We start from the raw sequence: 25,568 nt of genomic DNA on the forward strand, positions 1-25,568 counted from the left end.
CCAGTATATCTTTCCTCAAGTATGGAGACCAGAACTACACACAGTACTCCAGGTGTGGCCTCACCAGTACCCTGTATAGTTGCAGCATGACCTCCTTGCTCTTGAATTCAATCCCTCTAGCAAGGAAGGCCAATGTTCTGTTTGCCTTCTTGATAACCTGTTGTACCTGCAAGCCAACTTTTTGCAATTCATGAACAAGCACTCCCAAGACTCTCTGCACAACAGCATGCTGCAATCTTTCACCAATTAAATAATAATCTGTTCTTCTATTATTCCTTCCAAAGTAGATGATCTCGCATTTACCAAAGTTGTATTCCATCTGCCAGACTTTGGCCCACTCACTCAACCTATCTATATCCCTCTGCAGACTCTCCACATCCTCTGTACTATTTGCTATCCATTCAGTTTAGTGTCATCAGCAAATTTTGCTATGCCACACTCAGTCCCCTCTTCCAAATTCCATTTAAATGGTACTTACATCCATTACACATGGTGTCAAAATTGGGTCATGTATAGATTTCCCAGCATAAATGAATCATGATCAATATACTAACCTGTTACCCACAACTAACGCTAAAACAATCATTTTTCATAAGCACATTTATTCTGAAGGTGCATGTGGTCAAATGCTTTCTTCCCAAAGGAGCTTCAGTATCACTCTCTTTAAGTCTACATTAACGACTGGCTCCTCATAATTTGTGTCCTGATGAAAGGTCTTGGCCCGAAATGGCCACTGCTCCCTCTTTTCCATAGACTCTGCCCAGCCTACTGTGTTCCTCCAACATCATGTGTGTGTTGCTTGGATTTTCAGCATCTTCAGATTTTCTCATTTTTGTACTATCACAATTTGTTAAGTTGCCTTAATGGCAAAATTACATTCTGTTCATTTCATTCACAAGAAAAAACTATTCATTATGAATTTTAAATGTTAACATAGTGAATATTCTCTCCAAATATAAACTCAACAACATAAAAGTATGGACACTATATGGTACAATAAGGCCAAGTACAAAAGATTTTAAAGATTGTTCTATATATAGAATAAAATCTTTCACATCTTCATAAAACATTACTACCAATGAAACCAATGTATTCAGCTTCAATACTGTCTCTATTATTCAAGAAGACAAACTGCAGAATACTGGAACCATCATGCTTTAATTGAAATGGTGCTTGAGTTAATACCTGTTCTCACCAATTTATCAGCCTCTTCTGTCTGGTGATTTAGACTATTATGAAAAGGAGAATCTTTCTTAAAGCAACCTTTCAGCCTCCACATTCTTCCAGGCCAATTAGGGAAACAAATAGGAAAGAGGTCCTGAAGTAGTTATTTAGCAATAGGGAGGCTGTAAAGCCCAGGGTGTTAATGATGGTAGAACACCCCAGCTTAAAGACAATGAACAGGATGGAGCAGCACTCCAAAAATGCAAGCCTGGTAGATTATAAACCTTACCAGCCCAGTTCTGCCAGCAAAGCTGACCACACGGGTTCCCACTGTGTGTGTCCAAGTTCCCCACCCTCCCCATTTCCCCAAGAATGCTGATAGGTTAACCAGCTACTGTAAATCACCCCAAGTATAGGCTGATAGAAAAATGAATCAAAGAGGGATTGTTGGGCATTTACAGTTAAGACCATCAGATATAGGTGCAGAACTACACAATTCAACCCAGTGGGAGAACAAGGTGCAGGGGTGTAATAAAATAGGGATAAAGGAAATATAGGATTAATCAGTTTACTCTCCTGGGAACTAGCATAGACCTGGAGGTAAAGCAGTCTCATTTTGCAAAGGGAAAGAAAACAATCTGTGTCACGTTCAGTATAACATAAGAAAACATGCAAAGGCACAAAAATAAACATACAGGTCACTTACCGAAGCAAATTCCTCAAAACTAATTCGTCCATCCCCAGAACGGTCTCCCACGGCTATAATTTGTTCCACAATTTCACGCACCTTGTAGCCAGGTAGAGGATGATTTGCTTCCTTAAAGAGATCTTGAAGCTCATAATCACTGATATAACCAGAATTGTCAAGATCTATTTTTTTAAAAAAAGATCTGGTTTATGTAATCAGTAGCAGAGAAACAAGTCTTCAAACAACAGAAGACTAAATTTTAAAGATAATTTCCACCTTTGTCTAGTAAATTAGTAAAATAATTTTAGGTATATTATGAGCTGTTTGAAAATATGCCAATGAAAGCACTTGCTATGTCATAAAGAATTTTATACTTTAAATCAATATAAGTGAGTATATTTTAGTACAAGGATGCAGCATAGTTCATTCAGGAAAGTTCAAGCTTCTTAACATTCATGAAGATAGTTATAACAGAACACCATCCTTGTCACCAGAATTGAGGTAACTGAAAATTAAAGTTTGATAGCACCCTAAAGCTATACCTATTTTGTTAAAGGCTTCTTTCATTTCATCCAGCTCTTCCTGAGAGATCTGCATTGTGTGGTTTTCCATCATGAACCAATCTGGAAATTCTTCTTTATGCTTTTAGACCTAAATCTGAGCAGGAAAAAAATCAGTTTAATGTCTTGATTTTTTTTAAAACGTTTAAACAGAATACATAAGAGCTGGTGCTGTTTTGTAAAGGAGCGTCTGTTACTTTTCAGTCCAGTCAATAGCAGGACTGTTAGTCATTTTGGGTGTGATAGCTAGCTTTTCCTCAGTAGCCCTGCCAACACTTCCTTATCCAGAAGGAAAATAATGAAACAGTTAATCAAGATGATCTCAACATTACACTGTAAGGCACTCCTCCCATGAAATAGCACATGAGAAATGTGCAAGAAATTAGACACATACTTCAATTTCCACCCATCAGCTTATTGCACCATTTGCAAATATGTTAATATTAAGTTCAAACTTTGATAAAGCTCCATAGATCATCAGCAGCAGTAAAAGAACTATAAAATCGTGATTCAACATAGTTACCCATCTTATATTCCAAACTCACCCTCAATGAATTCACAATGTTTCTAGTTGCAATATACAAGCAGACAAGAGACTATATATGTGTTTACTTCAAATAACGACAGGCCTGCTAAAAGGTCACCCGACTGTTGAGGATGCAACAAGGCAATTTGAATGATTTATATTTGAAAACTAATATTCATCAGTTAGAGGTTTTCTAGGTTGCTGCGTCCATTAACACTCAAAGTCTACTTGTTTGCTGCTCCTGAAATATCATGTGAGCAGTTAGACAAAATTAATACATCCAAGGTAATCGGTTGAACCCAATAGGCCTCACATTTGAAAGTTGGTTCCTTCCCTCCACCTCAGCCACCCCCCCCCCACCACCACAAGAGCTGAATGGCTTCAAAAGATAGTAATATTCATAAAATCAAATACTTTGTCAAATAACATAAGAACCGTTACAGGTACACCACCTACTACTTTGAAATATCTTGCCAACATGGAAAGAGAGATCAAAAGCTTAACTGGCTTAAAAGTGTAAGCATTCTTCTGAGCAGTGTACTCAAATAATTGTTATACATTTGGTCTGGAATATGACAGTTTTTTTGAAAAATATCCCTTTTTGCTGAATTTTAACCTTGGGTTTCTTTTTACTCTGCATTTTTATGGACATTCTTTAAATCTTAAATGGCTAAAACAAAATAACAGGTTAAATGTCTATATTACAATGCCGGAGATTGATGAGATTGATTATTCAATGTGGTCAAGGTGTTGTCGCATAAATATTTCACAAAACCATTAGCAAATATATTTGAGACCATCTTGTTACATATTATACGTATTCCACTCATAGTGCAGGAATTTCTGTTTAAGTTTTCATGACCGAGTCTCATTCTATTCATTTCCAAATTCTTTAATTGCATTTAAATGGCACTTACATCCATCGCACATGGTGTCAAAATTGGCTCATGTACAGATTTCCCAGCATAAATGAATCATAAATTTGCTCCTTGATGAAGATTTGCTTTGCAGATGTGTATCATAGTAAAAGTATTCAAATCAGTAGAAATCTATATAACCCTGAAGGAGGATGAAGTGTGCACATATGCAGAGGCTGAGAGAATTAATCAGCAGCAGCCAGGAAAATATTCACATTTATCCAGCCATTCATCTGAATTAGCTATCAGGTTACAGCAAGGATAGGAAGTTTATGACTTGTAGCATTCCAGACCAAGTTACAGCTGTTAGTCCATTAGTTATTATGAAGAGCAGCATAGCACAGGTTATCAGTCGAAATCATTAGTTAATTGTCCGTTTCATGAGATTTTAAAAGCCTGTGAGACAGAATTATTTAACCTCAGACTGAATTCCACCTTTTTCAGAAATTTCTCCCAAAACAATGCCGAAAATTAGGTTTTCTGAAGAGCCATAAAATGATTCATTTAAAAATTTTCCTACTTCTCGTCATTTCATGGAGCATTACAGCAAAATACAGACCCTTTCCCCCATGATGTTGTGCCAACCTTTTAACCGACTCATTCCCTCCTCCACAGACCTCCATTTTCTATCACCCATCTAAGAGTTTCTTAAATAGCCCGAATGTACAGTATCTGCCTCGACCACCACACCTGGCAGGATGTTCCAACCACCTATCATTCTGTGCAAAGAACTTAGCTCTGACATCCCCCCTGACACTTTCCTCCAATCACCTTAACATTATGCCCCCCTGTATGAGCCATTTCCACCCAAAAGATCTCTGGTTATCCACTCCAATGATGCGTTTTACATTTTTAAAACTGCATTCCAATTTTATTTCAGACCATCAATAAATTGAATTTGCTTTTTTGTATCTCTCAATATACTGCAGTAATACAAGTCAGGATTATTAGCAAGATATTTTCCTCCAATCAATAATAAGCAAGGTACTGGGATGTCAATGGCATAGGATTGGTAGGGGGCAGTGGAGGAAGGAAAAGGGCTGTAGTCTTTTGGAATTAGTTTCATAGGAATGTTGACGGTAATTTAACTATACTCGGGAAAAGCAGTTCTTGAAGATCTTTAAAGAACACATCCTTAACTTTTTTCCCCTCTGTTGGTTTTGTGGGACCAGTGATATATTCAGGATAATGGCACATAATTCATTGGAAATTATTCTTAGTGGGGAAATAAAGCAACACTTCAAGATATTGAACTGTTTGAGCTGAAAATCTCCTACCACCCACAACAGATTTTCACTTTATACGAGTGGAATTATAGAGAATTTATTTAATTAATCCGCAAAATAATTTGCCCATAACTGCCTGTTGCAGCAAGGAGAAGCAAAATTTCTATGTTTCATGTTGCATATTACAGGAAGAACCAAACTGCATAACAATTTTGAAATTCTGGCAAAATATGTAGCAATGAAATGTTTTAACATTGGCTTCACTGTAAGCATTTGTTGATCGACACAGTCTATGTTTCAACTTGTTGCCATTAATTGAACTTTCATTGCCACTACTGTAATTACATTTATATAGTAATTCATTATTTCAAAGAACTACTTTCAAGCATTTCACATACAATAAATCTGAAATGCATTTCGAATTGAATTGACTTTATTTCTTATATCCTTCACATACATGAGTAAAAATCTTAATGTTAAGTCTCCATCTAAATGTGAAATCATATTAATTTATAATAAATAGAACAGTCAATGTAATATAGAGTACGCACAGGTTAGCACGAGTTAATCATTCTGATGGCTTGGTGGAAGAAGCTGACTCAGAGCCTGTTGGTCCTTACATGCTGAGGTATCGCTTCCCAGATGGTAGCAGCTGGAATAGATTGTGTTTGGGATGGCTTGGGTCTCCAATGATCCTACAGGCCCTTTTTACACAGCTGTCCTTGTAAGTGTCCTGAATCATGGGAAGGTCACAACTACAGATGCACTGGGCTGTCTGTACCACTCTCTTCAGAGTCCTGCGATTAAGTTAAAATGAATGTCATACAGGACATTCATGGCTTGTATCAGTGGTAGAAATATGGTAACTTCCAACAGGGAGCCAAAGAACTTCCCAAATTTTCATTTGATAGATTTCTTGCTCGGACAGTCCAGATTGTTAGGCAAAGTCTCAAAGTAAAATTCGAGAGTTGCTTTCTTTTCGTACATTTTAAAGGTACTTATAAAGCCCATATTGGGCACATTCCAATTTTTAGTCAACAATTCGCATTTGTGTAACTTAATCATGTGAAAAGGCTTTTCTTAAGATGAACTATTACCTCATCACATAGTACAAAATGCCCAAATGACAGAAGCTAGCCAGTACATTTCAAACTAATATGAAGCATTTTGAATACTTTTATCTGGTAAATTATTACAAAGTCCTACCAAAGATGACAGTGAAGTACTGCAGGAAGATACTGTGAACGTAAAAGGATGCACTGTACACGAGTTCAGAAGGAGCACATTGTCACTATTACAAAGGATGCAACTTTGATCACAGATGTTTCACTATGGTGTGAGGGAGGGAGAGACAAAAGCCTGGCCAGTGATAAGGATTTGGAAACAAGTCTACTTTGAAGGACTTCAAAGGAATTAAATAACAGAGATAAACGGCAAGAATGAACAGTAGCTTATGTGATATCATCTTCCCTGACTAGCAGCTTCCCAAAAAATCAAAATTTCAAAGATCAATTCCATACACCCTTCACCTCTCAATTTTACACTGAGCTTCCACAGCATTCAAAAAGTTCCAAAAGACTCATTAGCTGCTGGAAGGAAGTTCTCCTCCTTTCAGTCCTCAATGGCTAACTGTTCATGGAAACTGGCCTTTGGATTGCTGTAAGATATCCATATGCTCTTGGAATAAAAGCTAAAAATTTTGCTTTCTGTTCCTGGTCTTGAGACTTCTGTGCCTGGCAATTCAAACACAGATTTAGATTATGCTTAGAAGTTGTGATACAACCTGCCCCCACCACCCACTCAGGTGATGTGTTGTAGATATCCACTCTGATGAACTTCCTCCTCAGATACCCTTCAGTTTTTAAATGTACTTTTGCTTTGGGAAACTTTTCCTACCATCTACCCTACCTATACCCCCTCAATTTTGTATGTCTCTATAAAGTTCCCTCTCATCAATCTCCATTGAAGTACTTCTAAAAAGGCACCAGGCCCTTTCTCTGGTGCCATGGCCAGAACTGTGCAAAGTACTCCAAGTTCATGCCCTGAATCTTTTAGTTCCAGTGAGTAAACATCACATTTTGAAGGTCTCACAAGACATGTTTTTCTATTGCTGTTTAGCTTCAATGTAATAATATCTGTGATATTGAGGCTCAACTCAATAGGCTTAAATTTAATCATTCATTGTAAAAATTAAAACATGGCATGATTGTGCGAAAAATATGACAGGGCACTGATCACTTTGGGGAAAATCTGGAACTCTGAAATTTTAAGAGTGCTATCATGCTGCTTCATCAGCCTTAAAGAGCAAATCAATAAACTAGAAGCAGAATGGCTAATAAATGAAACTGAGCAAACTAGCGCTATTGTATTTCAGAAATGCATTGTGCACTTGAAACCAGAGCCTTAAAACTCATTCATACTGAAATTATTCTCACCGACTTCTCTTTCAGTAGAAATACTCCAGTTGTAGCCTCATCCAAGTACCTCTAATGGAGGATTAAGTTATAACTTCAGAACATACACACCAGTACTTTTCATTGGACCTTCCTTCCTTGTTTACCCAAACACAACTGATACTTTCAGTTAAGAGTGTAACCACACACACAAAATATGCACTAGCACCTTTGAATCATTTTATCAAGTTGCAAGAAAAAAGGACAGCTGATCAGAAAACTCTGAAATATTTACGAGCTAGTTAATAACTATGTACAAATACTGGTATTTTGCAAATATTGAGAAGAATCATTGATACCAATTGTATGAATGGAAAATATATCTAGCACATATATATTCAAACAAAGAATCCATGCTTCTCCCTTCTTCCCTGTGGGTACTATACCCTTTTCTTCATGATTCTGCAATGAACTAGACTCTTGAGCGCACACTGAACCTGACTACATTTATTTCTTTAAATGGTCAAAGATATTTTTCTTGAAAAACTTGGAACTAAACAAGACTTTGAAAGAGCAACACACACAAAATGCTGGTGGAACGCGGCAGGCCAGGCAGCATCTATAGGAAGAACACTGTCGATGTTTTGGGCCGAGACCCTTCGTCAGGACTAACTGAAAGAAAAGATACTAAGAGATTTGGAAGTGGGAGGGGGAGATCGGAAATGATAGGAGAAGACAGGAGAGGGAGGGATAAAGCTACGAGCTGAAAAGTTGATTGGCAAAAGGGATACATAGGTGGAGAAGAGAAAGGATCATAGGACAGGAAGCCCAGGGAGAAAGAAAGGGGGAGGGGAGCACCAGAGGGAGATGGAGAACAGGCAAGGAGTGATTGTGAGAGGGGCAGAGAGAAAAAGGGGGACAGGAATAAATAAATAAGGGATGGGGTAAGAAGGGGAAAAGGGGCATTAACAGAAGTTAGAAAAATCAATGTTCATGCCATCAGGTTGGAGGCTACCCAGCCGGTAAAGTGTTGTTCCTCCAACTTGAGTGTGGCTTCATCTCGACAGTAGAGGAGGCCATGGATAGACATATCAGAATGGGAATGGGACATGGAATTAAAATGTGTGGCCACTGGGAGATCCTGCTTTCTCTGGTGGACTGAGTGTAGGTGTTCAGTGAAACGATCTCCCAGTCTGCGTCGGGTCTCACCAATATATAGAAGGCCATTCTGGGAGCACCAGACGCAGTAATACCACACCAGCTGACCCACAGGTGAACTGTCGCCTCACCTGGAAGGACTGTCTGGGGACACCTTGTATTTTGTCTGGGTAGCCTCCAACCTGATGACATGAACATTGATTTCTCTAACTTCTGTTAATGCCCCTTCTCCCCTTCTAACCCCATCCCTTATTCATTTATTATTGCCCACTTTCTCCCCTCTCTTTTTTCTCTCTCTGCCCCACTCACAATCACCCCTTACCTGCTTTCCATCTCCCTCTGGTGTTCCCCTCCCCCTTTCTTTCTCCCTAGACCTCCCGACCCATGATCCTTTCTCTGCTCCAGCTGTGTATCCCTTTTTGCCAATCAACTTTCCAGCTCTTAGCTTTATCCCTCCCCCTCCTGTCTTCTCCTATCATTTCGCATTTCCCCCTCCCCTCCTACTTCCAAATCTCTTACTATCTTTTCTTTCAGTTATTCCTGATGAAGGGTCTTGGCCCAAAACATTGACAGTACTTCTCCCTATAGATGCTGCCTTGGCTGCTGCGTTCCACCAGCGTTTTGTGTGTGTTGCTTGAGTTTACAGCATCTGCAGATTTCCTCATGTTTGAGTCTTTGAAAGAGACTTAATTCGAAGTAATCAATTTTTGGGACCCTTGTTTCATCAGTATGGTTTAATGGAGAAGAAAATATTAATTTATTATACATTTGCTTGGTTAAGAAAGCAATTTTCATTAAAGCTATTGTGACATATAACATTATGACGCCAACAACTGCCTCCAATATTAACACCAAACAAAAATAATCATTTCCAAATGGGCAATGATTTCAAATTACAGTGAAGATTGATTTCCAACCTTTTTCATTGATTCTCCATTTTGCTTATAGTTTCTACTTTTGATGCCTCAAATACTATTAAGTATCCAAACTACATGTTTTACTTCCAAAATAACTAACAATTTTCTCTCAAGTGTTTTATTTCATACAGCAAATATTCAGTTTGAGTTGGTTCTGGCTGAATAATACTTCAGACTTGCAATAAATTTATTACTTCCAAATTAAACAATTCTTCAAGTTATAGCTGATATTACTCAGCCTAATGTCAGGTAAGCACACAAACTAAATTGCAGAAAACTAAACTAACATCCGTAACGCTAGCATATCTGTATTGGATGACCTTTGATACCATTGTAATCCCATACAAGTTAAATATGTCACATGCGAACCAACCTTAAGTCCAACGTGCAAAGAAAGCAGCATTTTAGTTCACTGCATTGAAGACAAAAAGCTGGAGAAGTTTTTTTTTAAAAAAGTACATAGATACTACACTAAGAGAGTTAACTGAAAACAATAACTTTATGGAGCTGAATAATAAAAATGGCAACCCTTGCACAAATACACAAATTACAGTTTCTGTAGTCAAGGTAACAGAGTTCTCAATGCAAACCAGATTATGATTACTGACCCTTCCCCCACCCAATACATTTCAAAACCATACTTTCAAAATTGAATATCTTATTTTGCACAGCACTAAAACTTCACAAACCCATAACCAGGATAAAGCTATGTAACAGATAAAACAGAGCACAATACCTAGCTGCCACATTTTCTGATTTATAAAATCTGATTGCATTCTACATTTTATTCCAATAGTAAGAATGGAAGTTTATTTTTGAACGAGGTCTGATTTTGCATGACTACTCTGTTGTTAAATGCCTTGCAATGATTTACTATATTAAATGCACCACTATTGGCAAATTCTACAATGCGAAACTCATGGGATGAATGGTGGTGGTGCTTCACTGTCAGTTGAAATTAACACCTTCTATGCCTGCTTTGAAAGGGAGAGCTGTGACGATCCCTGCTGCACCTGGTGACCCTGTGAGCTCTGTCTCAGAGGCCGATGTTAGGCTGTCTTTAAAGAGAGTGAGCCCTCACAAGGCAGAAGGTCCCAATGGAGTACCCAGTAAGGCTCTGAAAAACTGTACCAACCAACTAGTGGGACTATTCAAAGACATTTTCAACCTCTCACTGCTATGGGCAGAAGTTAGAAACATAGAAACCCTACAGCACAATGCAGGCCCTTTGGCCCACAATGCTATGCCAAACATGTCCTTAAGTGAGGTCTGACCAGGGTCCTATATTGCTGCAACATTACCTCTCGGCTTCTAAACTCAATCCCATGGTTGGTAAAGGCCAATGCACTGTATGGCTTCTTAACCACACAGTCAACCTGCGTAACAGCTTTGAGTGCCCTTTGGCCTCGGACCTCAAGATCCCTCTGATCCTCCCATCTGCCAAGAGTCTTACCTTTAATCCTATATTCTGCCATCATATTGACCTACCAAGATGAACCACCTCACACCTATCTGGGCTGAACTCCATCTGCCACTTCTCAGCCCAGTTTCACATCCTATCAATGTCCCACTGTAACCTCTGACAGCCCCCCACACTATCCACAAAACACCCAACCTTTGTGTCATTACCAAATTTATTAACCCATCCCTCCACTTCCTCATCCAGGTCATTTATAAAAATCACAAAGAGAAGGAGTCCCAGAACAGATCCCTGAGGCACACCACTGGTCACCGACCTCCATGCAGAATATGAGCCATCTACAACCACGCTTTGCCTTCTGTGAGCAAGCCAATTCTGAATCCAAAGAGCAATGTCCCCTTAGATCCCATGTCTCCTTACTTTCTCAATAAGCCTTGCATAGGGTACCTTATCAGATACCTCGCTGAAATCCATATACACTACATATACTGCTCTATCTTCATCAATATGCTTAGTCACATCCACAAAAAATTAAATCAGACTCGTAAGGCAAAGCAATGCTGACTATTCCTAATCATATTATGCCTCTCCATATGTTCATAAATCCTGCCTCTCAGGATCTTTTCCATCAACTTACCAACCACTGGAGTAAGACTCACTGATCTATAATTTCCTGGGCTCTCTCAACTCCCTTCTTGAATAAAGGAACAACATCTGCAACCCTCCAATCAGAATCAGGTTTATTATCACCGGCATGTGACATGAAATCTGTTAACTTGGCAGCAGCAGTTCAATGCAATACATAATCTAGCTGAGAGGAAAAATCAATAATATATAAAATAAAACATAATAAAAAAACAAATCAATTATGTATATTGAATAGATTTTTTTTAATGTGAAAAAACAGAAATACTGTATATTAAAAAAGTGAGGTAGTGTCCAAAGCCCATTTAGGAATCGGATGGCAGATGGGAAGAAGCTATTCCAGAATCGCTGAGTGTGTGCCTTCAGGCTTCTATATCTCCTACCTGATGGTAACAGTGGGAAAAGGGCACGCCCTGGGTGCCAGAGGTCCTTAATAATGGACGCTGCCTTTCTGAGACACCACTCCCTAAAGATGTCCTGGGTACTTTGTCAGCTTGTGCCCAAGATGGAGCTGACTAGATTTACAACCTTCTGCAGCTTCTTTCGGTCCTGTGCAGTAGCCCCTCCATACCAGACAGTGATGTAGCCTGTCAGAATGCTCTCCATGTTACAGTCCTCTGGAACCTCTCCCGTCCCCTTTGATGATACAAAGATCATTGCCACAGGCTCAGCAATCTCCTCCCTCACCTCCCACAGTAGCCTGGGGTACAACTCATCCAGTCCCAGTAACTTATCCAACTTGATGCTTTCCAAAAGCTCCAGCACATCCTCCTTCTTAATATCTATATGCTGAAGCTTTCCAGTCCACTGTAAGCTTTTCAGTTCCCACGCTTCAAGAAGGCAACAATTATACCAGTGCCTAAGAAGAATAATGTGAGCTGCCTTAATAACGGTAGCACTCACATCTGCAGTGATTTGAAAGGTTGGTAATGACTAGACTGAACTCCTGCCTCAGCAAAGACCTCAACCCATTGCAATTTGCCTATTGCTAAAATAGGTCAATGGCAGATGCAATTTCAATGGCTCTCCACATGGCCTCAGACCACTTGGACACACAAACACCTATGTCAGGTGTTCATCGACTATAGTTCAGCATTTAATACCAGCATTCCCACAATCCTGATTGAGAACTTGCAGAACCCAGGCCTCTGTACCTCCCTCTGCAACTGGATCTTTGACTTCCTAACCGGAAAACTACAATCTGTGAGGATCGGTGATAACATCTCCTCACTGACGATCAACACTGATGCACCTCAGGGGTACGTGCTTAAACCACTGCTCTACTCTCTATATACCCAATACTGTGTGGCTAGGCATAGCTCAAATACCATCAATAAATTTGCCAACGATACAACCATTGTTGATAGAATCTCAGGTGGTGACGAGAGGGTGTACATGAGTGAGATATGCCAACTAATGGAGTGGTGCCGCAGCAACAACCTGGCACTCAATGTCAGTAAGATGAAAGAATTGATTGTGGACTTCAGGAAGGGTAAGATGAAGGAACACAAACCAATCCTCATAGAGGGATCAAAAGTGGAGAGAGTAAGCAGCTTCAAGTTGCTGGATCTAACCTGGTCCCTACATATTGATGCAGTTACAAAGAAGGCAAGATTATAAAGAAGGCAATGGTTATGCAATGTTATGTCATGTTTAAATTTAGAGAAGATTTGTTGTATGATTTCTGATTCTAACCAAGATTTTCATATGCTATGGGGACCCTCTCTGAACTATTTAAAAAATCTTTGAATTGTTATTGTTATTAAAATATCGATCTGGGTTATTATTATAAAACACTATATGGTAAAGTACTCTTTTTTTCCCTCTTGTTTTATTTTAACCAACCAGCCTTGACTCAGTGGTGGGTGTAGATTTTTTAAATAATTTAATTAACCATATTATTGTATTTCATAATTCATTTTATTTGATTGATCATGAATATGGGATACCATGATTGTATCAGTGTGATTTATATATAGTGCATTTTGTGTTATCTTATTTTGATTTATAATAAGTATCTTTATGAATTCTGTATTTGTGTACATGAAATTTAATAAAATATTAGAAAAAGAAAGAAGGCAAGATAGCAGCTATACTTTATTAGGAGTTTGAAGAGATTTGGTATGTCAATAAATACACTCAAACACTTCTATAGACGTACTGTGGCGAGCATTCTGACAGGCTGCATCAGTCTGGTATGGGGGGTGGGGGGGGGGGGGACTACTGCACAGGACTGAAAGAAGCTGCAGAGGGTTGTAAATCTAGTCAGCTCCATCTTGGGTACTAGCCTACAAAGTACCCAGGACATCTTCAGGGAGCGGTGTCTCAGAAAGGCAGTGTCCATTATTAAGGACCTCCAGCACCCAGGGCATGCCCTTTTCTCACTGTTACAATCTGGCAGGAGGTACAGAAGCCTGAAGGCACACACTCAGCAATTCAGGAACAGCTTCTTCCCCCTGCCATCCGATTCCTAAATGAACATTGAACCCTTGGACACTGCCTTACTTTAAAAAAAATAGTATTTCTGTTTTTAATATGATTTTTAATCTATTCAATATACGTATACTGTATAAAGTATACGGAATAATATTTACTTACTTTTTATTATTATTTTCTTTTTTTCCTTCTATACTATGCATTGCATTGAACTGCTGCTGTGAAGTTAACAAATTTCTGTCACATGCCGGTGATGATAAACCTGATTCTGAAATTTGGGTAAAGCAAAGTCAGAAAATAGATGGAGAATATTTTTCTTAGAAGTTACAATATAGCAAGCATTTGTCACAGTCGACTATCAGTCCAAACTACAGGAGCATCACCCAGTTGAACAAACACAAACAGCTTTTCAAAGTCATTAAGTTAACTTATAATATCAAATACATTTTCAATCTCTCATTGCTACAGTTGGAATTTCCTACCTGCTTCAGAAGGGCAACAATAATACCAGTGCCCAAGAAGAGCAGCGTTAGCTGCCTCAATGACTATTGTCCAATAGCTCTCACATCTACAGTGATGAAGTGCTTTGAAAGGTTGGTCATGGCTGGAATCCACACCCATTTCAGGAAGTACCTGGACCCACTGCAATGAGCCTATCACCATAACAGGTCCACAGCAAACAATCTCAATTGACCTTAAAGCAGCCTTGGATCTCGTGGGCACTGCAAATACGTACTATGTTAAGATGCTGTTTCTTGACTACAGCTCAGCATTTAACACCATTATTCCTACAATCCTGATCAGAAAGTTACAGAACCTAGACCTCTGTACCTCCCTCTGCAACTCGATCCTTGACTTCCTAACCAGAAGACCACAACCTGTGCAGATTGGAAATAACATCTCCACCTCAGTGGCAATCAACACAGTTGCACCACAGAGATGTGTGCTTAGCCCACTGCTCTATTCGTTCTACAGCTATGACTGTGCGGCCAGGTATAGCTCAAATGCCGCCTTTGCTGATGATACAACCATTGTTGACAGGATTTCTGACAGTGATGAAAAGACACACAGGAGCGAGATGTACCAGCTAGTTGAGTGGTGTCACAGTAACCTTACACTCGTTGTGAGACCAAAGAGGTGATTATGGACTTCAGAAAGGGCAAGAAGACAGAACACAAACCAATCCTCAGAGGGATCTGAAGTGGAGAGAGTGAACAATTTCAAGCTCCTGGTGTCAATATCTGAGGACCTAACCTGGATGCAACATGTTGATGCAACCATAATGAAGGCAAGACTGCAGCTATATTTCATTGGGAGTTTGAGAAGATTTGGTTTGTCAACTAAAGCACTCAAAAACTTCTAATATACTATGGAGAGCATTGTGACTGGCTATGTGGGTGGGGGCTAGTGCACAAGATCGAAGTTGCAGAAACTTGTAAAATTAGTCAGCTCCATAATGGGTACCAGCCCCCATAGTATCCAAGACATCTTCAAGGAGCAGTGACTTAGGTGTCCATCATTAAGGATCCCCACCACCCAGGACATGCCCTCTTCACACTGTTACAGTCGGCAAGGACGCACAGAAGCCCTAACGGTACACACTGAGCAATTCAGAAACAGATTCTTCCCCTGTGGCATCAGATTTCTAAATAGACACTGAAACCATGAACACTACCTCACTATTTTTAAAAATTGTTTTGCACTACTTATTTTAACTTAACTATTTAATAGACATATATAAACATAATATAACTCAGTTTTTTGTTCTCTATATTTATCATGTACTTCACTGTACTGCTGCTGTAAAGTTAACAAATTTCATGACATATGCCAGTGATATTAAAGTCAATTCTGATTCATATTTGGTTGTAGCAATGATTAGTCCTTTTGAATAAACAATGAAAATACCCAATCATTGTTCCTCTTTACCAAAGATGCTTATGTGATACACCTATAATGATTTTCTCCAACAATAACCAGGTATCAAAAACCAAATGTGTAGCTCTGCAGTTTCCCTGCTCATTTGCTTCTTCATCAACTTTAAACAAATTACTTCAAATCAATCTCAGATCTGAGAGATCTATTCTGTCATAAAACCTGGCCCCACTTGAACACTTCAGGGTCAAGTGTGACCAGATAAATTAGCTCAACTAAAACTGATATCACTTCTCCTCATAATGAATGCATTGACATTCACTGAAACTCAACCTCAACTCTGATTGGCAGAACTCAACACGTTATCAATTCTGACAACTTCAAGTAGCTCTTTAAATACTAATGAATCTTTCAACCACAGTTCTGACTTCCTAGCTTTAGAACACTCAATATACTTGAAGAATATTTTATTAGAAGTCTTTCAAGGCTCACTATTTTTACAATCCATTTCACTGTTCTGCCAGAGGCTTTTGTTGTCTTCAGAAGATAATAAAATGACAAAGTGGACCAGGGAAAACAGCAGGAAATTTGTGGTCTGCCTTTGGGAAATGATTGCTGTGACAAAATTTGAGAACTATGTATTGCAGAGTACTTGACTTGAATGAAAGACGGACAAATGAAAAAGATAGGAAGAGGATGGGAACAGGCATAAGACTCAAGCTCCCCTTGCCCTCCTTAATATTACGTAAAATACAGGGATTTTCATTAAAACATTTCTAATGATAGAATAGAAAAACAGTCCATAAAATTCAATAATTGCTGTTATAAATAAAGATATCCTAAGACCATAAGACATAGGAGCAGAATTAGGCCATCCAGCCTATCAAGTCTGCTCCGCCATTCCATCATGGCTGATCCCGGATCCCACTCAACCCCATACACCTGCCTTCTCACGATATCCTTTGATGCCCTGACCAATCATTAAACTATGAACTTCCACTTTAAGTGTACCCACGAACTTGGTCTCTACCGCAGTTGGTGGCAGAGCATTCCACAGATTCACTATTCTCTGGCTAAAAAAAAAATCCTCCTTACCTCTGTTCTAAAAGGTCACCCCTCAATTTTGAGGCTGTGCCCTCTAGTTCTGGATACCCCCATCATAGAAAACATACCCTCCATATCCATCCTATCTAGTCCTTTCAACATTTGGCAGTTGTTAATGAGATTCCCCCCTGCCCCCACCCCACATTCTTCTAAATTCCAGTGAGTACAGGCCCAAAGCTGCCAAATGCTCCTCATATATTAGCCCCTTCATTCCCTAAATCATCCTTGTGAACCTCTTGACTCTGTCCAATGACAATACATCCTTTCTGAGATATGGGGCCCAAAAAGTATTGACAATACTCCAAGTGCAGCCTGACTAGTGTCTTATAAAGGCTCAACATTATCTCTTTGCTTTTATATTCTATTCCAAATGAAATAAATGCCAACATTGTATGTGCCTTTTTTACCATAGACTCAAACCACAAATTAACCTTCTGGGAGTCTTGCACGAAGATTCCCAAGTCTCTCTGCACATCTGATGTTTGGACCTTCTCCCCATTTAGATAACAGTCCACAGTATTGTTCCTTTCATCAAAATGCATCATCATACACTTCCCAATTGAAAAACATGCAGTTCACATCTAGCAAAGATTTAAGGTTAAGTAATAACTTTCTTTTAAGGAAGTGTAACGGGAAGGATAATCATAAAATGATCAAAGCTGTTTGCATCGTCTTGGGTGATGCATTTGGTCAAGTTCAAAACTAGGTACTTCAAATTTAAAAAGCTGCATGTGCAAAGCTAATTCATTCTCATGCATCCAAATTTGTTACCGTCCAGAGATGCTGCTTGACAGGCAAGTTCTTTTAGGACTCATGTCTGTATTTCCAATTGTCAAATTGGCATAGAGGAGGGAGATCTAAAATCTGACTGAGTTATGTCACAGCAACAACAACCTTTGACTCAATATCAGCAAGACCAAGGAGCTGATTATTGACCTCAGAAGGTCAAAGGTCCATGAGCCAGTCCTCAGAAGTTCATAGGGGAAGAGGGTCGGGAACTTCAAATTCCTCTCATCTATTTCGCAGGACCTGTCCTGAGCTGAGAACGCAAGTACAATTAATAAAGCACAGCAGCACCTCTACTTCCTTAGAAGTTCACATGACATCTTAAACTTTGACAATTTTCTAGAGATGTGCAGTGGAGAGTATATTGACGGCTGCATCACAGCCTGATATAGAAAACATCACTAATCTTGAATGGAAAATCCTACAAAAAAACGTAATGGATATGGCCCAGTCATTTAAGGGAGCTTTGTCACAAGATAGTGGAATCAATCATCAGGGACCCCTACCACCCAGAACATGTTATCTTCTCTCTGCTGCTATCATGAAAGTGGTACGGGAACCAAAAGGACTCACAGCACCAAGTTAATGAACAGTTATTACACCTCAAACATAAAGCTCAAATGAAGTTATCCCCACTGGTTCAACTTTACTTGCCCCATCACTGAAATATTTCCACAACCTTGGTCTCACTTTGAAGAACTCATTACAAAATACTCATTCAAGAACAAGTGTTTTGCATCAGTCTTCACTGTGGAAGACACTAGCAGTATGCCAGAAGTTCAAGAGGGTCAGGGGTGAGAAGTGTGTATAGTTATTTTTATGACGGAGAAGGTTCTTGGAAATCTGAAAGGTCTGAAGGTAGATAAGTCACCTGGACTAGATGGTATACACCCCAGGGTTCTCAAAGAGGTGGCTGAAGAGATTACAGAGGCATTAGCAATGATTTCTCAATTGATTCAGGCATGGTTCCAGAAGACTGGAAAATTGCAAGAAAGAAGAGAGGCAGAAGAAAGCAAATCATAGGCCAGTTGGTTTGACGTCAGTGGAGGGGAAGATGTTGGAGGTCTGGAGATGTGGTTTCAGGGTATCTGGAGGCACGATAAAATAGGCTGTCATCAGCATGGTTTCTCAAGGGAAAAACTTGCCTGACAAATCTGTTGGAATTCTTTGAAGAAATAACAAGCAGGATAGACAAAGGAGAATTGGTTGATGTGGTGTACTTGGATTTTCCAGAAGGTCTTTGACAAGATGCCACATATGAATGAGGCTGCGTAACCAGTTAAGAACCCATGGTATTACAGGAAAGATACTAGCATGGATAAAGCATTATTTGGTTGACAGGAAGCAAAGGGTGGGAATAAAGGGAGCCTTTTCTGGTTGGCTGCCACAGACTAGGTGTTCCATGAGGTCTGTATTGGGACCAATTATTTTGTTATAATTTGGATGACAGAACTAACGGTTTTGTTGCAAAGTTTGTGGCTGATACAAAGACAGGTGGGGGGCAGATAGTATTGAGGAAGCAGAGAGCCTGCAGATGGACTTGAACTGATTAGGAGAATGGGCATCTATGGAAATGGCAGATGGAATATAGGGCTGGGAACTGTAATTTCAGGGTTGCATGGAGTGCCATATATACTTTCATAATAAATTGATTTTGAACTTTGATTCCAGCATCGGCAATTTTGTTTTCCACCTAAATCTTCAATTTCTCTCTCAATTGTTAGAGCATTAGATGCAAACTATCTCTTTGTATTCTACCAAGAATATGGTTAGTTTACAACCCAACAGCACAAACACAGTTTTCCCAATTTTAAATAACCCTTTTCTCCTTCCTATACCTGCTCTGCACCTTTTTCTTCTTAACCAGGGCCTCAATATCTCTGGAAAAACATGGTTACCTAAACCTGTTATCCTTGTCCTTTATTCAAACAGAAAAATACTAACTCTGTACTCTCAAAATTTCACTTTTGAAAGCCTGCTACCTTGCCAGAAAACAACCTGTCCCAATCCACACTTCCCCTGTCCTTTCTGATACCATCAAAATTGGCCCTTCACCAATTTAGAATCTCAATTTAGACTGGACCTATCCTTCTCCATAATTATCTTGAAACTAATGACAATATGATCACAAGATGGAAAGTGTTCCCCAACACAAACTCCTGTTAGCTGCCCTGTCTCATTCCTTAAGATGCAGCTATATAGGACCCTGGTCAGACCCCACTTGGAGTACTGTGCTCAGTTCCGGTCACCTCACTACAGGAAGGATGTGGAAACCATAGAAAGGGTGCAGAGGAGATTTACAAGGATGTTGCCTGGATTGGGGAGCATGCCTTATGAGAATAGGTTGAGTGAACTCAGCCATTTTTCCTTGGAGTGACAGAGGACAAGAGGTGACCTGATGGTGGTGTATAAGGTGATGAGAGGCATTGATTGTGTGGATTATCAAAGGCTTTTTCCCCAGGGCTGAAATGGCTAGCACGAGAGGGCACAGTTTTAAGGTGCTTGAAAGTAGGTACAGAGGAGATGTCAGGGGTAAGTTATTGTTGTTGTTTATAAAAATACAGAGTGGTGAGTGAGCAGAATGGGCTGTTGTTGACGGTGGTGGAGACGGATATGATAGGGACTCCTGGACAGGTATATGGAGATCAGAAAAATAGAGGGCTATGGGTAACCCTAGGTAATTTCTCAGGTAAGGATATGTTCAGCACAGCTTTGTGGGCTGAGGGCCTGTATTCTGCTGTAGATTTCTATGATTCTAAGATCCAGTAATGCACACTGTCTCACTACTCCCCTTTCCCATTTTATGGTGTCATTTTCTCTTTCCCTTCTCAGTCCTGATGCAGGCTTTGACTGAAATATTGACAATTCCTTCCCAGCAATCACCTCATCTCCTCCCTACCCCACTCCACTCCAAACTATGCTGCTGAACCCAGAGTTCTTCCAGCAGAACTTACTGCTCCAGATTATGGCTCCTGCAGTCTCATGTGCAAGCTGTCAGTTTGATTTTTTCCCCCAAAACACCTTTCTGACAAAACTACAGAGCCTATTGCCCAAGTGCTTATTCAACTCTTAATGTAGCCTTTTACTGATCCGTCACTCCTTTTGAAACTCAACAAACTGAGGAGAAAAGTGTAATGCCCTGGTTCATATTTTTACTGTTATGCTGTATGAATTTCATTTTGGCGTTTCTGTAAGAGCAGCTTGTTTTCAGCTTACTTGGGTTACTGTAGATAAGAGAGGAGGAGAAACGTGTGCTATCCAATTAGGATAGTCGAATTTAGGGGATGTTTCTCTGGTGAGGGACACCGAGGTTGGGCTTGGGGCTTTTGTTTGAGAGGAAATGAAGAGGGAAGACACAGGAGAGTAGAGGTCGTAGGATTCGACCCAGAGTGGAACTGTGATTTGACAAAGCCTGGAGTGAGATCTATTGAAAATTGGTGACTTGGAAAAACCGTGAACTCCAACTTGCGCACTTTAGATTGTTTCATTAAAATGGGCCCTTTTCTTTTTGTTTTACTAACCCTTTAGTCAAATTAAGAATCAGAAGGATAATCTTTTAATCGTATATGGTATACCGTCTGCTATTTCATGGCACTAATTTGTAACAGAATAGTGAATTATACAGCATCCACACAAACAGGGGTTTGAGATGGGAGCGCGTCTCAATCTCACGAGTTTGGCAGGGCCGGAGGTTGTCTTCCCTAGACCTAAGCAGCCATGGAAACCAGGGGGTTTCAAAAGTAAGAAACAGACATCCCTTTAGCCTGATGTTAGCCATGACAAGGATAACAATTTCAGTTAGAAAGATTGGTTTTATTTGCCATATGTACATTGAAACAGTGAACTGTGTCATTTTGTGTCAATGACCAATGCAGTCCAAACATTGTCCTGGGGCAGCCCACATTTCGAGCTCAACATAGCATGCCCTCAGCTTACTAGTGTATTTCTTTGGAACATGGAAGGAAGGAGGAGCTCTAGGAGGAAACCCATGCCGTAACTGGGAGAATGTGCAACCTCCTTCCAAATAGGAAAAAAAGGAATTGCTGGCACTGTAAACTATGTTAACTGCTGTGCCTCGTTACCATACCGTGCTGTGCCTGCATCAGTGCTTAGGCAACATAAAAAGTCATCACAATGTACTTAACATCAAGAATGGCAATGATGCTTCACTCTCAGATGAGCTCAACACCTTACAGGCACACCTTGAAAGGGAGAATAAAATTATGCCTGTATGAATCACTGCAGTCTCTGGTGACCCTGTGATCTATCTTTCAAGAAGAGTGAACCACTGTAAGAGGCGAGGCCCTGATGCTGTACACAATAGTGCACTGAAAGCCTGTGTCAACTGACTGGTGGTAGTGTGTTAGGGTATCTTCAATCTCTCATTGCCGCATTTGGAGGTTCCCACCTGCTTCATACAGTGCTCAAGAGCAGGGTGAGCCGCCTCAGTAACTACTCGCCCAGTTGCACTCAAATCTACTGTGATGAAGTGCTTTGAAAGGTTGTCATGGCTGGAATCAATTCTGTCCAAGGACACGGACTCGCTGCAATTTGCCTATCGTCACAATAGGTCTACAACAGACGCACTCTCACTGGCTCTCCACTCTGCCTTGGAGTACCTAGACAACAGCAATACCCATGTCTGGCTGCTGTTTAAATGACAATTCAGCATTTATCACAATCACACCCACATGTCTAATCAACAAGCTCAGAATCCTGGCTCTCTGTACATCCTTCTGCAACTGGATCCTTGACCTCCTCACCAGCAGAGCACAGTCAGTGCAGATCAGATCAGAATTAACACCTCCTCCTCACTGACAGTTAACACTGGCACAGCTGAAAAATGTGCTTAGCCCACTGCTCTACTCTCTCTTCACCCACAGATGTGTAGCTGGCATAGCTCAAAGACCATATTTAAATTAGCCAATGACAACTATTGTTAGCAGAGTTTCAGATGACGTCAAGGAAGCAGATGGGGTAAGGCAGGTCAGCTGGTTGAGTGGTGTAGCATCAACAGCCTTGCACTCAGTGTCACCAAGACTGAGAAACTGATTGTGGACTTTAGGAAGGGGAAATCGAGGGAACACACGCCAGTCCTTGTCAAGGCATCAGAAGTGGAAAGGGTGAGCAGTTTCAAGTTCATGGGTGTCAACACCTTTGGATATCCACCCAGGGTCCAATGTATTAATGCAATTACAATGAAGGCATGACAGCGGCTATACTTTATTAGGAGCTTGAGAATTAGTATGTCACACCACACACACAAATTTCTACAGATGTACTGTGGAGAGGATTCTAACTTGTTGCATCACCATCTGGCATGAAAGGGCCCACTGCACAGGATCGGAAAAAGCTGCTGAAAGTTGTAAACTCAGCCAGCTCTATCATGGGCACTAGCATCCCCAGCAAAGGGCACCTTCAAAAGGCAATGCATCAAAACAATTAACTTCACGGCATGTGATATTAAACCTGATTCTGATTTTGTTCCAAGGAAATAAAATACTGCTCAAAAACAGTATGGAGGTAAATGGTCAGCCTTGACATTAGTGAATGGTGGAGCAAGTTTAAAAGCTAAAATTGTTTATTTACATTTATTATGTTTATATTTTCTTAAAGTGACACATACACAAATTGCAAGTATACTATAATAAGCTTAAATAATATTAAAATATGGTATTGGAAATTATACAAAATGAATAAATACAGATTTTATTTAGCAAGGCAGTAACTTTGTACTGCATCTTTTCACTCCAGCAGAATTTTTTTTATTATCTTACAACAAAAAGGAAAATGATATATGTAAATAGGTAGAATAGTCAACAAGCAGGCACAAACTCAGTCTAAGTAACAATTATTCTTACAAAGAAACATAATGGCTGTTGTGTGGTCCATGTGCCAGTCTTACATATTGATGAATCATTTCTGGTTCTAACAACTTGAGTGAATTTGATGGTGTTACACTTTTCTTGTATCATTCAGGTTAAAGAACCAGATAGATTGTTCAGGGTTCCTCAGAAGCAGCAGGTTACACTTAGAGCATCTCAAAACTCACCAGTCTTCAATTCAAGTGCCGACATTCAAAGTCCAAGACACTTGCTAAAATCAAACTAGGATTAACACTGAAGAATGCTCACCATCATCACATCACCAAAAAGGGCCAACATTTGTGTATTAGCATATACCTCAGTGTCATGGACATGCACTTTACAGTATTCACATAAATGTAGATGTCAAAGTTGTTTGCCATCCCCCCCCCCAGTCAAAAAACTAGTAGTCTTAGAATAAGGGCCTTTGTGTTTCTTTCATCAACTGTCCATTCATTCAGTTTAAATATCATCCAATAGATCATCAATGCAAGAAATTCAGCAGATGCTGGAAATCCAAAGCAACACACAAAATGCTGAAGGAACTCAACAGATCAAGCAGCGTCTATGGTAATGAACAAACAGTTGATGTTTTGTGCCGAGAGCCTTCTTTAGGACTGGCAAGGAAGAGGGAAAATGAAAGAAAATAAAGATGGGGAGGGGAAGGAGGAGAGCTGGAAGGTGATGGGTGAAGCCAGGTGGGTAGGAAAGGTAAAGAGTTGGAGAGGAAGGAATCTGATCGGAGAGAAGAGTGGTCCATAGGAGAAAGGGAAGGAGGGGGCGTGGGGGAGGTGATAGGTAGGGGTGAGAAAAGCTAAAAGGCTGGAGTGGGGAATAGAAAGAGGGGTGTTGTCATGGAGTCTTACTACAAAAGAAACGTGTCCATTATTAATAAATTAGAACTCTAAATTTTTGCATTTTTACTTTAGATTCACAAACTTGTAAATCAATGCAAGGTGTCAGCATTGGACAACATATTGGAGAGTTTAAACAGCTGATTTTTAGGGGCAAAGATGCGGGTGATGAAAAATCTATTCCATGGCGTACAAATGTAAGTTTCCAGTGTATGTCAAACTTCAGGTCAATTCCTTGATCAGTTAGAAAATTTCCAAACTGACTGTTTCCATGGATTGCATGCACAATGAAGTAACAACTTCCAATGCAGAATAGATATAATATATAGGACAATATTAAGAGGGGACTACATGGTATTCAACAGGACTGAACAATGACTTGGATGCAAATCCCAGGTGACTGTGAATCTCTCACGAATTCCGTCAATGTATTGGCTCAGAATCTAATTCTGGCTTACGATGTAAAATGTGTTGTTTTGCAGCAGTACAAGGACATCAAAATAACTATAAATTACACAAATAAAGCAACAAAAAATAAATACTGATTGACTATTCATGGACTGTTAAGAAATCTGAGGGTGGAGGGGAAGTTGCCGTTCTTAAATCATGAACTATGGGCCTTCAGGCACCTGTACCTCCTCCCTGAGGTAGTATCAAAAAGGCATGTGAGGTAATTTTATCGTCTTCTTCAAACACTGCCTCTTGATAGTGGAGAGTGTTGCATCTGTGATGGATCTAACCGAGTCAACAACCCAACGCAGCCTTTTGAGATCCTGTGCATTGGAGTCTCCTAACCAGTGATGCAACCAGTCAGAAAGAGCTCCACCACAGCTCTGTAGAAATTTCCAAGGGTCATTCATAAAATCTCCTCAAATTTCACATTTGTGGAGAGCAAGGGGCTTTTTCCCCAGGGCCGAAATGGCTAACAAGGGTGAGCAGAGTTTTAAGGTGCTTGGAAGTAGGTACAAGGGGGATGTCAGAGGCAAGTTTTTCCCCCTACACAGAGAGTGATGGATGTGTGGGATGCATTGCCAG

At 40.0% G+C, this 25,568-nt stretch overlaps 1 protein-coding gene across 3 annotated transcripts in view; it reads right to left on the reverse strand.

Moving 5' to 3' along the window:
• The window catches only part of LOC132407294 (plastin-1-like), a 130,699-nt gene that overhangs the window by 56,630 nt on the left and 48,501 nt on the right, over positions 1 to 25,568 (reverse strand). For all 3 annotated transcript variants that reach the window (XM_059993609.1, XM_059993593.1, XM_059993603.1), the window contains exons 2-3: positions 2,395 to 2,509; positions 1,871 to 2,034 (exon numbers count right to left, since the gene is read on the reverse strand). In XM_059993609.1, coding sequence (XP_059849592.1) covers positions 1,871 to 2,034; positions 2,395 to 2,467 — 237 coding nt within the window. In that variant the 5' untranslated portion in view covers positions 2,468 to 2,509. The remainder of the gene's footprint in view (positions 1 to 1,870; positions 2,035 to 2,394; positions 2,510 to 25,568) is intronic.

The sequence above is a fragment of the Hypanus sabinus genome, chromosome 2 (genome assembly GCF_030144855.1).
Source record: "Hypanus sabinus isolate sHypSab1 chromosome 2, sHypSab1.hap1, whole genome shotgun sequence".
Classification (NCBI taxonomy): domain Eukaryota; kingdom Metazoa; phylum Chordata; class Chondrichthyes; order Myliobatiformes; family Dasyatidae; genus Hypanus; species Hypanus sabinus.